This window comes from Lineus longissimus, chromosome 17, assembly GCF_910592395.1.
Source record: "Lineus longissimus chromosome 17, tnLinLong1.2, whole genome shotgun sequence".
NCBI classification, from domain to species: Eukaryota; Metazoa; Nemertea; class Pilidiophora; order Heteronemertea; family Lineidae; genus Lineus; species Lineus longissimus.
In genome coordinates this window covers 7,225,661-7,242,697 of record NC_088324.1, presented here as the reverse complement: position 1 = coordinate 7,242,697, position 17,037 = coordinate 7,225,661, and the positions used below count along the sequence as shown (strand labels likewise).

Here is a 17,037-nt window from a genome sequence, read left to right as displayed (position 1 = left end):
CTCTCAAGTACATATTTGGAGAGGTATTTAAAAAATATTTGCTGTGGCAAGTCTACAGATATAAAGAAATTATTTGATGAAGAAATTAATTTCGAATTTTGCTAATTTGGTAATAGGGGGCGTGTTTTGCGATTTTTGTGCCAGTTGGCTGAAAAGAGTGGAAATATCAATGTCTGTCTAATTTGTCGATTATCAAAAAATTTCCGTGGTCAACTACTAGTTTACTTTTCACCATTTACTTGCCCGACTGTCCGGAATATCATATCAAAATTTCAGATTCACAACCCCACGCAGTCTTCGGTCAAACATTGACATTTGAACTGCTAAAAGGCTTAAAAATCAATGGTGGTCTTGCCTCCATTTGTGCAAGTAAACATAACTTGATATCATTATCGCCCTTTGCAGTCCAACATATACATGTACAACGCCTATTCCACCCGTACAGAATGATACAGCTTGCTAATCGTAAATGGACGGTTGTGCCACTATTACCTCTCGTTAAGTTTTTTTTGCTTTTTCCCCCTTCCCACGAACTCTACGGTCCGTGAAGTCAATAATTCTCGAACTACGGCACGAGAGCTGACGGTCCACATCATTCAAGGACTGGGGTCGGTGTAACAGTAACAAATGCCCCCCTGGAAAAAGTGTCCGGCCCTATTGTATTCTGCAATATGGTTCTATAGAGACCCTGACCGTCAATAGCTCAGAGATTGAAGCGCATAATATAATCCTTTGTTTCCCGGGCATTCTATCATAGGACATTTTAAACTTCTACACCGGGTTACACGTTCGCTGGTCGGATAACAAAATGAAATATTTTTTTTCAAGATTCGACAGGGTAGTTAGAAATGCTGTCTCAAGTGATTCCTTCCTTATGAAACATCGAAATACAATGTATGTCCTTATTCCTATGATTTTAGCCTAAGGATATTTTGGCCAATGAATGTTGTTGGCTAGTTGACGCCTGCGTAGCCCCGGAACTGGATTTTATTGATGACGTCATTCCGTGTCTGCAACACGGTCTGCCATTTTAAAGCTGCTGTTTGAAACTGGCTCTTGAAAAATACAATACATGCCACAGAGTCATAGTGCTCAATTACATGTGTAGTCCCCAAATAGTTGATACAAACAACCTGCAAAACAATGCAAACTCTTTTATTATCCAGGTTTTAATTATGAAGCAATTTGCGAATTGATTGATCGATTTTCAAACGCCTGTGACTAATTAGTGTAGTTAAAGTCTATGCTGGCAGAGGGATATTCTTCGATCTACTTGGATATATTTTAGTGATAACTCTGTGTAAGGCAGTTTTAGCAACTGACAGATTAATGTACACTGAACAAACGGCGGGTGTTTGGGATTGTTCATTTCTCCAAACGCTAATACTGGTGTAATAAGGTAAAGTTCCGCTGAATACTTTTTCAGTTTACGTGAGTGCGAATCCGACCGCCATCCTGTAATAACTCGGCACAACAAAACGGCAATCATCATGACGCCGTATTTTTGGTTTAAGAATAAGTACAATTGTGTGTTCCGCAAAACTAATTGGCCATCAAAGCGTTCTAATTCTGCTTCAATCACAGGTGGCTGTGTTGCAGTACATCATGTTGACAGAATGATGTACAGTAGAACCTCTCTATTAAGGATACCCCCGGGTGCTGTCCTTTATAGAGAGGTGTCCTGATTAGAGAGGTCAAAATGAATGGAAACAACCAATTTGGACCAAAATAAGTGTCCTGAATGGAGAGGTTTTCTTAATAGAGAGGTTTTCCACTAAAGGAGGTTCCACTGTACATGATATACATGTACAAAAAACTTGTTATCATGGCCAGATCGTGATACCGGTTATCACGGTCCTACCAATCCCGTCAAAAATGCAAGGGTTGTATTGCTCTAGACACTCCTCTATTCACATCAGTCGTTGAGTTACAAATTGGCATAGACAAATTCCCGGAAATGACGTCAGTCATGTTTATATTCTCCGGCTGCCAGGTGGTGTTGTAAGGTAAACAGAGTTCTGAAAATGTCGTAACTATCGTGTTTGAGAAATGAAAATGGCAGAAGAGTCCGATTAGGAATACCGAGAAGAACACTAGAAATGTGATAACTCTCCGGAAGATAAGCTCTCGCGTGGAGAGTTTTTCTGACGCCTGGAGGGTTTTGCTGGACAGGTATATGTTAGGTTGACTGGACACATACTCCCCGCAGTAGAGCTTCTTGGAGGCGTTTGACAGCTGCTTGGAGTGTGGCCGTTCGATCAGTGCTGTAACAAAATAAACCGTACAATTATTTAGTTATTGAATGCCCTTTGTTTTTATCGGGCCGTTTAAAACTTCCAATTTGTATAAACATTTCGCTATGTGATTCCTTTAAGTCAACAACTTAACTACTTTAAAGATAGCATCACTAGTCTCGCACCTGTTTTGTCGCTCTCATCTTTGGACGAGGTGAAGTCAGCTGCGTCGCCATCTTTGTTTTGGTAGAGACCCGCTCGGTGCTGCGCCTGGGAAGAGATGATTGCAAGATCCACTTAAACAGGAAAGCGAGCAGCTATTTTTTCTTGTCATATTACACACAGTGTGGAACAAACAGTTAGGTCGATTTACATCTTGATTGTGGGCGATTCGAAAAACTTTAGAGTTCATAAAATGCACCACTAAGCACCAGTCATGAGCATTAAGTAATCTTCAAATATCATCAGATGATCACTTGGCCATTTAAACTATACTGCGTTTAAGGCAGCGAGGCAATATGATGACGAGGGTGGCCAATCGAGATACTCGCATTAGTAGAGGCAAGGGGGGTCTATTGACTGATGCTTTGCCGTTTGTGATGGTCAATTCACACACTCAGAAAATTGGAGCATTAGCAATCTGCACTTGTACTTATATTTTAAACCTCTCACACGGACATGAACTGGTAAAATGGCCCAGAACACAGGCAGGGAGAACCCACATCGGTCTACACCCAATATTAGAATCACAAAGGAAATAGGCCTACTACTGAATTACCCTGTAAGGAACCAATGTCCTGACATGACCCCAAATAAATAAAGCTAGGCCCTTAACCCCCCAAGCTCTAAATTCCTAGATGTGGTAACACTAACATAGTCAATTGACTCTTCGTTCGCGTAATACAACAGGTACGCTATTGGCCATCCATCTATCTAACCTAACGCATTAGCTTCCCCCTCCCAATTAGTCTTGAAGACAGCTACGAAAACACTCTTAGTGAAAATACAAATTGTCAGCCCCCAACCAGAAACATTTCGATTCCTCTGGCCGCAGAGGATATCATCTATCAGTCTCTCCAACCTACCGCCTCAGCCTCCCCCTCCCAATCCGTCTTGAAGACAGCTATGATGTAGACGATGGCCTCAATGAAAAGTCCGATAGTTAGTCCCCACCAGAAACCTGCAATTTGAGATTACTCGACGAGATTTGACACATTCAATTACATTTAGATTGTGTAATTAGTCGTTATCATAGGGTGCAAATTAAAACATTACCCCATGTAATCAACCAATTTCGATTTAGAAGGCGGAGCTCTTCAGAAATGACACTGTCGCAAAGGAATATGTTGAAATTTTTTTAAATGAAAAATCTCTCTTTGTCATCGCATAAGAATCCAATGAATAAGTTATCTGGTGCAGAGGATGAAGGGACTCATTCAGTTTGGTCCAATGGTGGCCAGCCTGGATTTAGTTCCTTGCAACCCACGCCGGTTCATTTAGAAATACTATCTTGGTTTCTCCGAGGAATTGAACGCGGGTCCTATAATAATGCGTTGGTAGCCATCAGTGCTTTGAGGCGCCTCTTCTGACTCTTCGAAGTGGTCTAGGAGTTTTTCATACCTGCTGATTTCAAATCCGTAAGGAACATGAGCGATAGTCCAATGGGCAACCCAATCATGTAAATACCCACGAATATGATGAAAGCCGCAATGTTCTGCCGACCACAACCTCTCATAATTCCGGATGATGTCCCCTATTGAAAGATTACGAAAACTTTTATCATAACATTAAGCTTAACAAGACACATCAAGTGACTCCAACCAAACTAGGGCTTAAATTTCAGTTTAAGTCTCCAAGGTCAACAGGAATGATTCACAAACTCCCCTTCCCACATATCCTATCTTGCTACTCACCGTAGTTCCGTCAAATATGTGGTACAGGGCCAGGATAGGAATAATATCCGACGTTGTCTTGATGACTTCCCTGAAATGAATTATTCGTTTACCGACAAATCTCAAACAGCCAGTGCTACTTCTCAACAATACCACCAACCTGGGGCGACTTCCAATTTTTTCCCTAGAATAGATTAAAGGGTGAACAACAAATCGGACTAATAGAATTCGACAAGGCCTCAAAAGTGTTGTTTTTCTTCTTAAAATACTAAAACTTTCATCATCACTTTTTAGCAAAACCACTGAAAATCAGGCCCTAATTTTAAAAAGTACGAACAAAATGTGTGCCATGTAGCTCTAATCTAAAAAAATTATATGATACGATCGAGACCCAATCCCCCTTAAATTAAAGACACGGGGATGTATAATGCACTGTTTACACTATGCTTGGCCAATTCATCACGGAGGCATTGACCGCAAAAGGTTGATTTGCTTCTATCAAGTGTGTAAAATGACTCACTCATCTGCGGAAAAGATTCTTGGAATGACATCTTTACAGCTGAGTAGAAGTATGATGGCAATAAGACCCAGTGTCCCTGGAAAATAATTATGACAATGAGAGGAGAGGTCACCATAATCGCGTTTTGCATAAATTACGTTATTTTACCCCTGTTTTAGCTCTTAATTCAGGCCGAGCCAAATACAAGGTATATTGTCTTTAAAACAAAGCCTGCTCGCACCTAGTCCTAAATTCCCATTGTGCTGTTGTCTTATCAAAGGGTTATCAGGACCAATGTTGATGACATCGACCCAAACGAAACAGCGTTTATAGGGGTCGATTAGCCTCAACTGCAAAGGGGAAGCGTAATGGCCTGAGATTACTATTAACTGTTTGGTGATGATAAAATTCTTAAAAGGCCCTGTCATGCCCAAATACCACCTTGAATGTTAGTTATTTGGTTTGCCAACATTTTGAACATTTTGAATAGCATGGCAACGAGGACTTTATAGATGAATCAAATGTGTTTTAGTGTTTCAAACATCGTTAGAGTTAGTTCTTATGAGAGTAAGTACGGCCTACTTACAAACCATCATGTATCCGAGCACCAAAGATCGTCTTGCCAACCAGGGATTGTTGGCACCCAGCAACTGACCGACCCGGATGTTACAGGCTATACCAACTGAGTAAGGGATCTGAAAGAAAAATATTATTACATATCTTGTCGATAGAAGACACTGTTACTACGTATGAAATACATCACATGGGAATGTCGAGGCCAAAAATTAATAGTATAACTTGTACCAAAATGCATATCCATGCTTGATTAAACACGAACATGGTACAATTCTAGATAGCATTCAGCTACCTTTTTCATACAGTGTGCCTGTATATATCTAAAAATGCCATTTTAGGAGCAGAAAGAATAATGGCCAAAACTTATTTCCCGCCGAAAAAAAAACATTCAATAATTAAAATCAAAAGACTATGACTCTGTTGATGATCCATTAATGAAGGACCTGAGAGACATCGAATCTCATTTTAAAGACCTCTTTGATGGGCGATTGTGTTGAAAATTTCAGATCCAGCGGTAAAAAAACAAACAAAGCGAAACCAATTTCTAAATAAGAATCTTTGTTGAAAAAGGATAATTTTCTTATACAAATTAAGTCGACCAAGATGACATGCTAATGAAGTTAAGGTAGCTTTTGAAGATTGGTGGCACTGACCTCAGCTTTCCAAAGCTGAAGGCAAAATCAAGCAAGTAAAACCCCGTTCTCACCATGGCGGGTCACAATTTTGGAAAAGAAGAATAAGTTTCCCCAATTATATTAGCTACATGTACTCTATAATGGCAAGTCCTAGATTTTGTGATTTTGTGATTCTGGAATGATGCGCCCTTGGTAGGTTTTTTAAAATAGATTCAATAATGGAAATTATCCATCATTGATTCGACGGAGGCCCATCCTTGAATATGAGATGATAGACTCCGTCATAGAACCTATGACGGGGACTTCCGCCTGCGCAATTGACATACCGCATACATGAATAGTTCGATTTGGAAAAGAATCGCCTGGGCCCCGAGTTGAACCTCGCCGAGGAGACCGGTCAGCAGTGTTCCTATCTCGTAGGCCCACCACTGAAGGCAGATCATGGCCAACCCAGCAACAGACAACACCATGAACGGCCCCCAGTCGTGGAAGGCCTCGGACGTGAAGCCTGAAAGAAATATGATGTGTTTCATTTGATAAGTTGAAGCTTGAATAAAAAAGATTTGATAATATGTTAAGTGGAAAGACATGTTTTTTTTTAAACACTACCTTGTTTTGATGACTAATCACTTCCCTGGCCCTCAATGGGTCAAAAACGCCATTTTCGATTTTTTTTAATACCTTAAATGAACATAAAATACTACGAATAAACGCGTTCGTCAGATTTATGTAGCTGTTTTTCGAGTCTTTTGACGAAAAAAAAACAAGTCTGAGAAAGCTGTAGGTTTGCAATCGAGTTTACGAATGATGTATACAGTAATGGCAAGCGGAGTGACCTATATTCAAACAACCTATATCTAATAATAAAACTTGCTTTTATGGCTGATAAACTAAGTTTATTTGAAAGAAATATTGGTTTTTTAAACTACCTATATTTTCTCCTAATAAACCAGGTTGTTTGAACAAATATTAGTTTCTTTGTAAAAAAACCAATATTCTTTCCTCATAAAGTAAGTTTTTTTCCATAAAACTATTTTTCATGATAAAAATACTGGTTTTTCAACACAAAACCTGTATTTTATCACCAAAAATGTAAGTTTTCGTACATAAATGTATTATCATTATTATAATAAACGTAACAGTGGTTTGTTTACACGAGAAGCAGAAAGACGAGGAACGTGTCACTGATTCAGGACGATTTTATTAAAAAACACCTGTACACAGCGGTCGCACCTACCTCCCCATGTAACCACGTATAACTTTGAGATCATTATGTATAGGAAGGTGGTGAGAGCAAGAACGAAAAAGGAGCAATCTTGGGCTATCGCTGATCCTCTGAAAATAGAAATATTTGGTTCGAAATCACAAGGATTCTATTCTCCAGAACAGGGGAAGTTTATACATGTACGTTGGACCGATACACCTAACACTGCATGATTGATTACTATCCTAAAATGCCTTGGTCATAGGATAGTAATGTTTCCAATGGGAAATATCTTAAAGGGACAACTCGGGAATGGAATTTACTTAGCCGGGAGGATAATACCGCTGCTTGACACCACGCGCCGCCTCTTGCAGTATAACACTAACGTAATCTCTGTTAAAGACTTCCGCCAGTGTTGCGAAGCAGTTTTTGACATGGCTTGCGAATTTCAGGCAGGCCTAAGGCTACATCCAATTCTAGTGCATTGTTCATTTCAGTTTAATGAAGTTTCAATAATCTTGTTCGGAGAAGTTGCGGTCCCGCTGTGGAAGCTGGTTTTGATTGTAAAACCAAGATATCTTATGCCCAAGTTGGCCCTTTAAGACTCGTTTTCATCGGACCACTTCAATTCTTGGTGCCGCAATCAGTGCCTGTTTCGTTTTAATTTGATAGCATGTGTTTACTACGGGCCCATAGAAAATAATGATACCTCGCAATTGGTCATTGGTTGCCAAATCAAGACAACCCTCTGCTGGCGCCACGGGTCATGGTCTTCATTTTCGGTCTGCCCGAGCTGTTTTGATTAACCGACGGTGGCCCAGCCAGATCAGTATGTATAACTAAAGCAAAAGTAATGTAACTCACAGAACTCCTAGTTCAGCTACAGTCACCAAGAGGTAGTGGAGTAATATATTGACTGCCAGGCCTATGGCACTAATCCAGATGTACGGAAAGATAATATTTTGGTTCCTCAAGTATTTTCCAAGTACAGAATAGACGAAGACACACTGAAATCATGACGAGAAAACAAGCTTTAATAGTACTCGTGTAAGATAATTATGAATCTAATAACAACACTGGATAATCAATTCCCAAAATTGCCGAGCATCTTAGCAAGCCTTCCAGGTTACCGAGCTTGCCTGTCCTCACCCTGGAGAATCCAAATCCTGAAATTCGTGCCAAGTCCAGATTCCGAGTCATCTGGTATTCCTGAGTTTCGAGTTTCTCGGTAGTTTCCTTGCAAAAATGGCGCTCTCATGTCATACCTACTTACAGTTATATTTTACTGATGTGTTCATTCGGATCAAGGAATACTGGGCCTGTTGTGGACTGATTTCAAGCACCTTTTATCTGCTGAGACGGTGTGACGAAGCAAAAGATGAATAAACAAGCAAGAAAAACAAAAGCTTTTGACTTATTGCAGCCTATCAGATGGAATCTTTAATGTGAAATTCAACTATCTTGTTCCCCGAGATCCCCAGATCCGAATGCACAAGTTGAATAAAAACTTTATCGCGTCTTTGAATGAAGGGAGCGCTGTTTTCCTCGAGGCCCAATCGAGGGACTCGGAATTCAAGAATACGAGATGACTCGGAACCTGGATTTGGCACGTAATGCTCGGAGTTCCGGATTTTGATTCTCCGGAGTGGTCCTGGGAAAGGAAAATGTAATTAATAAAGTTAGAGAAACTGCGTTGTTGGGTCTTTCAACGAAATACTGTTGTTTTCATCTGGTGATAAGGTTCGCATTTGCATCAAATAAAGAAACAGATGCTCCGCAATCTGGGGAATTCATTCTCTAGGGAAAACAAATCCATTTGTGTTGACGTTCGAGGGATTTGCTTTATCTTATTCGTGTCATGTAACTGTATATGTACGTGTAAAACCTCGCACATTCTTGGTCTAAGTAGTCCATACTCGTATTAGACATGTGCATGTTCTTAAAGGTATGTGTGGTATCAAATAGATGCAGTACTCATATGCAATTCTGTCTATCTCTGGATCATGGTATCAGCAGATGGATTAGGCCTGTACTAACAGGTACGTAGATGCAGTACTCCCAAGCAATTCTGTCTATCTCTGTCCCTTCATAATCAGTCGGCGGATTATCCCCGTATTTGGATAGACAAGGCATGCACTTACCGGTACGAATGGTATCAGGTAGATGCAGTACGTCCCAGCGATTCTGGCTATCTCGGGATCCTGTCCCATTAGCCGGAGAAGGGTCTCGGCATTCAGATGGATGAATAAGCAGGGGAAAAGAAAGATACCGATCACCACAAAACCTAACAAAAAACAAAAAAAGAAGAGAAACATCGTTGAGTTCGGTGTTGAGTGCTTCATTAAGGGCTACTGCTCAGATTCGGGGGCTTTGCGAAAACTCACTACACTGTATTACCTGTAAGCATGAACTGAAGCTGAACTGAAGCTAATGACGCCCAATTAAAACAAGGAAGGAACGATGTCATTTATAGTTATAGTTTGGCCATCCACGATGAGGATAAAAAAAAGCTATATATAAACTTCTTTTACGGGATTGCTCACTTAAGTAAGTGAACTTACTTCTCTGCAGGTAGACGCCAACCATCTTTTTATTTGGGCTTCCAAACGACTGAAACACAGAGAATAATATGAGAGTCCAGATGCAAAATGTCCGGATTGAATTGCATTTTTTCTGTTGTGAGTAAATCGTCATTTTCCTGAACCTTCAAAAATAGTACTAGGCTCAAAAATTCTGGCAAACATATATGAATATCATTTCAAAAAGATTCACAACAAATGCTTATAAGGAAATGCGTTTTGTCTTGAAACTAAGTTGACCAGCGTGGCGAATAATTGCAGGAGCTTTTTGCAAACAAGGTTACTTTTCATCAGCATTCAGGTGAACGCGTAGATAAAGGTGAACATGATTAATATTACGAGCGTCATAGTTGCTGTACATGCTGCGCAATAGGGTTGACTTTTCCGGGGAAATTACTACTACCAGGGCAAATTAGAAATTGACTTACTTGAGAAAACACTGTATCACATGCTACAGACAAACCTGAGACAACGCTGACTCCGCTTATGTTCATGATCTAGAAACATAGGATAAGTACAATTTATTTCGGATTTAACGTGCCAGCAAAATATCCTTATGTACCCTGAAGCCCCCGCTAAGGCGAGTCATAAAGACCCGTTGCGGACAAGTGGTTCGGACTCTCAGCTAGCGCTCAAGAGGTCCCTGGTTCGAACCCTTTATGTAGGTCTCGTTGTTTAACTTACTCCACCCAGTTGTATAAATGGGCACCGGACAGAAATATTTAGGTTGTATTGCTGACTGTGCTACTCGATAAACTTCTACTTGAATTGAAAAATGGAGCTGGGTGAAAGTGATAATTCGGGTGGCATACCGTATTTGATATCAGACTCGAAGCCCAAACTTCAATAACTTCAATGCGACAAGAAACTAGAAAAGCGACTTCTAGCTGATTGTGTTTTATACCTGTTGCCTTATGCTGTTGGAACAAGTTTACCAAAATCAAGGTTTGAAAGAACTTAAACCTCTTGAAAACCTACTTGTTTGTGATTTCATGATCACCAAACAGTAAAATTATTTCTGTTGCCTATTATAATGATGACACGTACCGTGTTCCCTAATCCAATTGCATCGAGATATTTCGTGCCGAGTTGTCCCATGAAGATCAGACTCATCGGAGGGATGAAGGTATAAATCAGTACCACCACCATCTGAACGGAAGCAATAAAACAATAACCTTTGTCAATTCGACAGTTTGTTATTATGTCTTGGCCTAAAGATAAACGTTAAACCGAAGCAAGCGATTTTAACATGGCTGCGTGATATTTTTCTACCGCCAATATTCTTCTTCAATTTTTTTTGAAACCAGCCATATTAAAATCTACATGTGCTTTCACCCAACGTAGTGTAGACCCTTATATAATACTTACCATGGTCCAGCTGAGATTGAACACTTCGATGAATTCTCCTTTCACCCACCAAGGCACGAATCCACACAGCTTTTTCTGTTTGTCTATTTGACCTGAAAATGAATTGAAAACAACTCTGATCCATTGGCTTGCAAATCGTCACTCGGAGCAGCAACAACGTTTGCTAGTTTTGTGGTTAAAATCTACTCTGGTATATACCGTGGCAGAGGTGGTAGCGCGTGTGGTAGAGGTGCGCGTGGAGTTTGAAAGAAATTAGAATGGCAATCTAAACCAGAAACTCGTCTTCAGAATTGAAAATCGGATTTTGACAATTGATTAAGTTTTGAATAATTTTCAACGAAATATTCTCGCTCTTGATTAAAAATCACTGCTTGGATCCCCTACTGGTCAAGTTCAAGTCAAGTGATCGAGCGCCTTCTGGTTACTCCTTGAAACTCCAGATTGATTTCTGCGAAGATCGGGGTAATAATGGTATCCCAAAAGCGCTTTGAACAGAGAAACATGGAAAAGCGCTATATAAAAACTCAATTTATATTATTATTATTTAAGGATTCGTTTTATATATTGTTACGCAATTGTGACCAGGTTTAGCAGTACAGGTATATGTACACGTGCAGGTGATGAAGGGGCTTAAACATCTTCTCTCTGTTCTTCAGGACCAAACAAACTCGACGTCAAATTCCGTTACTTCGCCACCTTTGTTTTGAAACGGCTCTAACCAATGCATAGGAACGTGTATAAATTATTGCATATTGTAATGCAACTTTTGGTCAAATTATTGCATATTATACCGTATTACAACTAATGCATATGTAACTCTTAGGTCAATGCTATCAAAACCACAGTTAAAGGGCATGGTCGATTATGACACACACTGCGCGAGCGTCAAACATACATCAAGATACATCGGCAATTGTACCTTTCGTGTCTATTTCGATCTCAACTGATCCGTAACGCCCTCTTTCGGACAATCTCTCTTCATGATGTGTTCGGTTGTCATGGCGATCAATATCTGTCTCTTCAAAGTTATCAGATCTTCCGTCAAGCCGCATTTTATCGAATTGTTATGTCCTAGAATATTCGATAATAAATGAAGGCATATATACTTCACACGGGATAATCAGTGCTCCTACATTTCGAGTCAAACTACACTAGCCGCAAGACACCCCAAACGGGGGGGGGGGGGGGGGGGGTGATCACAAAAACAATAGACATGGTATAAACAATAAACATTTACAATGGCAGTATCAAATCAAAAGAAAACTCTCTGTCCGGTAATAATGAATGAATGGCATCATCTCTACACATTTAATAACAGAAAATGAAGAAACTTATGAAGAAAATAAATACACGGCGTTTATGGCTAAATCGAGATGGCGGGCGCTACCAACTGCCAAGGATATGGGACAATCTGATACGTTCTGCGCATCCGCGCATGCGCAGATCGTCACTGATGGAGTAGTTGGATTACTACGAAAGCTTTGGTAAAGCTAGACAATATTATGCTATTTAAAAGTTTAACAAAACACTTTGATTATAAGCTTTCAGCATAGATGAGCTTTCATAAAACACAAATCTGCAGGCCTATATAACAGTCTAATGTGATATTTTCACCAGAAAAACAAGGAGCAATTTAAGTGTTTAAATGTTAAGAGTTGTTTGAGAAATGTTGTTTGAGAAATGAGTTAATGACATTTGACATTTGATATTTCAATCTTCAAAACAAAGTGATGAAATTTCACCTAACGATCTACCAAGCACGAGTTAACATACGTGAATGCGCTCATGGTCTTTCTCAAGTGGCTATGCCTATTGTTCTCACGTGTATAGTCCACTACTTTGTGTACTTGACCCTGTTTTGTCTTTGAAGAATGATTTATAAACACTTCATGTATAGTTTTACTTTGATTATATCTATTGATTTGATCATGGAGCCGTGTTAAATTCATGATGATTTCGTAATTTCGTAATTCATGATGATTTCGTGATTTGATGATTTCGTAAACGGACACATATTCAATCCATGATACTTTGATGATAACGTCATAATCTCCCTGTGAAGGACACCTCTCTGTTACGGTCACCGGTTCTTAGTCACTTAAATGTCCGCAATAGAAAGGTTGTCCTGTACTGCACAAGTGAATATGCCAGAGCATATAAGCTGGTTTTGTGTTATTTACTAACCAGGCTGCAGATGTCCTCGGTATTCGAGAAAGAGGGACGTCCAAATGAACATTCCCTGTTTGAAAGAATATTGTACTGACAACTCTATATTGTATATTGAATATTGTACTGACAACGCTATATTGTATATTGAATATTGTACTGACAACGCTATATTGTATATTGAATATTGTACTGACAACGGTAATAATATGATATCCCAAAGCGCTTTGATCGAAAACTATAGTGTCACGGAATTGCGCTATATAAAAGACTCATTATTAATATTATTATTATTATTAACGCTATCAGGCAGAACGCACCATAGCAATAGGATTCCGAGCTAATAGTCAGCTAAAAGGAGTTCTGCGCAAAATGTGCCCATTATCACATGCTCTGCGCTTTGAAATCATCTTGAAAGTCTTCACCAACGTCTTTCATCAATAAAATGGAGAGAAAAAAATCTTTTTTCCAACTGTTTCGAAGTCACCCACTCGACATTTTCCGTGAACGTAGTAATGGGGCACGATGTAGCAAAAAGCAGATACATGTATACGCCTGATGAATACGTCATCTGATATTCAGCTGCTATGATGACAATGATTTTCTATAAAACTTCCTCAGTCAGGGTGAACAGACTCAAGGGTAAACAATTGGTTTGTTAGTATACAATTCCATCTCCGCTTTTAAAAGCACCATAACTGTATTTTCTATTTGTCCATATGTCAGTCTAATATTCGCAAAAGAAATTTCGTATCCCCAAGTCGCATTGTGAAATACCCAATTTAATGGCTTTTTGCGCCAGCACACATCACGTCATGTACTGAATATTTCCTCAATACAGTCATCTGCTGGAGGTACGATTATTTTTTGCAACACTCCGTGTACATGTCTCACTGATCACAATACTGATGACGATTCGAGCAGTGTAAACAATACGTATACTAATACTGCTTGGACAAGGCACACATACCATACACTGCATTTAATAGAACTTTAAAATACGTTAAAATAGGGTTTATTCATACATGTACATTCAATTGGTGGTACATGTATTTTACTACTTACGTCAGGAAATTGCAGTTTTAATATCCTCTTAGTATTCCTTGTCTTTGGCATATTGGAATGATTATTTCGATGCGCTGCGTGACGTTTTATTTTTCAACCGTCTGAAAAAAACCGATTACAATCAGTAATTTGATTCAAAGATAACATATCAAAATGTCGTACTTAACACGGCAAACTGGTTCCATCCACTGATAGGCCAATATCCTGATCGAACATCGTCCTAAGGAGAAACTAAAGTGATTTGGCCATTGAATCGCCCGGTGCTGCATTTAAAAAGTTACATGATTCTAGGGCAAAACTCATGCCACTTGGAATTCTATGCCTTTGATAGGTACAACAAAAATATTATTCAAATCTTTGTGTGTTGTACTCCAATATTATTTTGTAGTAATTGGCAAAGCTTCTGTTTAAACTAAAATGCACCATAGCTCAAGTTGGCCATGCTTGACACATCCAGATCTGGATTCTTCAGGTAAACAAGAGCAATATGTAGGTCCTCCCAAGCATGAATTTACTTATTTTGGCACACAATTGGAGAAATTTTGAATTTTAACACAATGCCGCCATTTTGTTTTTGAATTTTAACACAAAGTCAATTTTTAAGACTTTGCAGGCAATATCGGCCAGTCGTTATTAACGGCGTATAATTGGCACTTCTTTTCACTGTGTGTTTCAAGCAGACAGCTTTCACGACGATGTCCAAGAACCAGTCGTATGAGCATTTGACAGAAATGCAATATACTTTAACAGAGGAAACACGCATTATGGCGGTAACTGTGGAAATGGTCCATAACCATACTAACCATGGTAACGCACATGTGAACGTGGTGAACAATGAGCTCTTCGACGCGCGTTTTAACATGGTATACGACCCACTCTTTAAGGCAAAGTATTTCTGGTGCGGCCCAAGAACAAGAACATAGCTGAAAAAAATCCATATATCTCCTTATTCATAAACTACGCGGCGAAATTTCAAGTGGAAAACCGCAAATTTGGGCGGCAAACCGCTCCAGGGTACTGTTTGCGGGCATATCTCGTATAAACCTGACCATACTTAAATGCTGGTAATTAAGTTAACGATAGATACATTTCATACGGGCCTAAAAATGAGAATAATCCACTAGGCCCGTTTGGCATCTGGTATTTCATCAGTGCCAATACCTGAATATTATATAGTTGATATTACATACATGCACAATGCTACCAGAAAGTAAATGTCCATCCTTTTTTAAAATATCGCAGAGATAAGATAAGATATTTGAATACGGTTTTAAGCTGAATACAGCATATTTAGTTAGTCATATATCTATTGTATTTGGATGCACCTAATTCCATCCCTTCATTATGTAACAAACATTTCAGAAAAGGTAAAAAAAAATCACTTTTTTATTTCATGTACCTTTTCAAAAATGCACATGAGCCCATGAATTGTGGTTTATGACAATCTTTTTTTGGTACTTGCAATTCCGTACAGCATTTGGCCTATGGCTTGTTGGAATTACACCTTTTTTTAGTTACTTAGTTTCCCTTGATTAGAGTGCTGACCCGCACCTGAACCAGATGTAAACGTTTATGTACAGTAAGTTTTTTTCAAAGTATCTTTTTTTTAAATTTGTTAAAAATAGTCATCATCTACTGAAATGATGAAGCACTACATATCGGCTGGGAATCATTGTCCGAATTAGTGTTCATTCACCACTGAAGTTCCAAAATTACAGATTGCTAGACATATAACAAAATGTAACAGCTATCCCTACGAACGTTGTTTCGTTGGGTGGATGTTATCAAGATTGGCAGTGATGACCCTTTGATAAAACTATAGAACAATAGATGTTTAGGCCTAGATGCGAGCGGGCGTTGTTTGAAACAGAACAGAACAAGCTTAACAACAACACATTATATTTGATCACTAAAGTGATTAGTTTATAACAACTCACACAAATAAGTAAAGTAAATACAATTTTATTGCTCGATTTTACAATAAGACAATGCAACATAAAAAATACACATACCCAGCACAGGACAATGTATATATAAAACTGGTGAAATTGGAAATGGGTTAGGACGATAATAGACAGAGTGTAGGCTACTGGCATGATGATAATTGATTATATGACAATGATAATGATAATGAGGTAAGAATCGATTTGTCCTAGTATTTGTATTATACATAAAGTTGATAAATAATACATTTACAAATATATATGTTGCATATCAATAACAATGTACAAAGTTAAACGAATTGATGATTCAAGTCAACTTAATTCCTGTTCAATTAGTGTTAATTCACCCCTTAAGTTCCAAAATTACAGATTGCTGGAACAAAATGTAACAGCTACCCATACGAAAGTTGTTTTAGGATTGGCAGTGACGACTCGTTGATAAAACTGTAGAACGATGGGTGTCATATATATATATAGATTTTTTATTGAAAACTACCATGTGAACAATTACAAAAATAGAAACTCAGGGCTATTGCTTACAAGCATTAGCAGCCCTGGGCAAAGGTAAAATTACAAATTTACATTGGCTCCAACGGAAGCTTTAACAGAAATAAGTGCAGTGGAGCTCTGAGTGAGATAGACGACAAGTTGCAGGAAAGCAGAAGAACAGAGGGCTAGAAAAAAAGAAAAGAAAAAAAGGCTAATTTACATTCACAATAGTACAAATATTGGTTATAAACCTGCTGACCCTAACCATAGCCTGGATCATTACTGGCTTTGGTGAAATCATTGGAACCATAGAGTAAGGCCTGCAACCTGTCCTCAGTGTTTCTCAGAGAACCTCTAGGGTGGTAAATGGATGTTTAGGCCTAGGTG

General features: G+C 39.0%; 1 protein-coding gene across 2 annotated transcripts; it reads right to left on the bottom strand.

Moving 5' to 3' along the window:
* Positions 1 to 1,144: 1,144 nt before the first annotated feature.
* Positions 1,145 to 14,332, bottom strand: LOC135501386 (multidrug and toxin extrusion protein 1-like). 2 transcript variants are annotated; one of them, XM_064793474.1, is made up of 17 exons: positions 14,219 to 14,315; positions 11,907 to 12,058; positions 10,988 to 11,079; positions 10,667 to 10,768; positions 10,048 to 10,116; positions 9,602 to 9,650; positions 9,182 to 9,324; positions 7,905 to 8,047; positions 7,074 to 7,171; positions 6,163 to 6,344; positions 5,212 to 5,320; positions 4,647 to 4,722; positions 4,148 to 4,217; positions 3,855 to 3,987; positions 3,320 to 3,414; positions 2,420 to 2,504; positions 1,145 to 2,264 (listed from the first exon to the last, which is right to left on the bottom strand). In XM_064793474.1, the coding sequence occupies exons 2-17, from the start codon at positions 12,037 to 12,039 to the stop codon at positions 1,870 to 1,872; spliced, it is 1,974 nt and encodes a 657-aa protein (XP_064649544.1). In that variant the 5' UTR covers positions 12,040 to 12,058; positions 14,219 to 14,315; the 3' UTR covers positions 1,145 to 1,869. The 2 variants fall into 2 exon arrangements, with proteins under 2 accessions (XP_064649544.1, XP_064649545.1); XM_064793475.1 differs by lacking the exon at positions 11,907 to 12,058 and having other exon boundaries at positions 14,219 to 14,332.
* Positions 14,333 to 17,037: the final 2,705 nt, after the last annotated feature.

Bases quoted from the DNA above. Each gene is read 5' to 3' on its own strand.
- LOC135501386 (XM_064793474.1), bottom strand. From the start codon at position 12,039: ATGCGGCTTGACGGAAGATCTGATAACTTTGAAGAGACAGATATTGAT. The intron at 4,218-4,646 runs GTGAGTCATTTT...AATTCATTTCAG, and splicing joins AGAATCTTTTCCGCAGATGA to GGAAGTCATCAAGACAACGT. The intron at 3,988-4,147 runs GTGAGTAGCAAG...ATCTTTCAATAG, and splicing joins ACATATTTGACGGAACTACG to GGGACATCATCCGGAATTAT.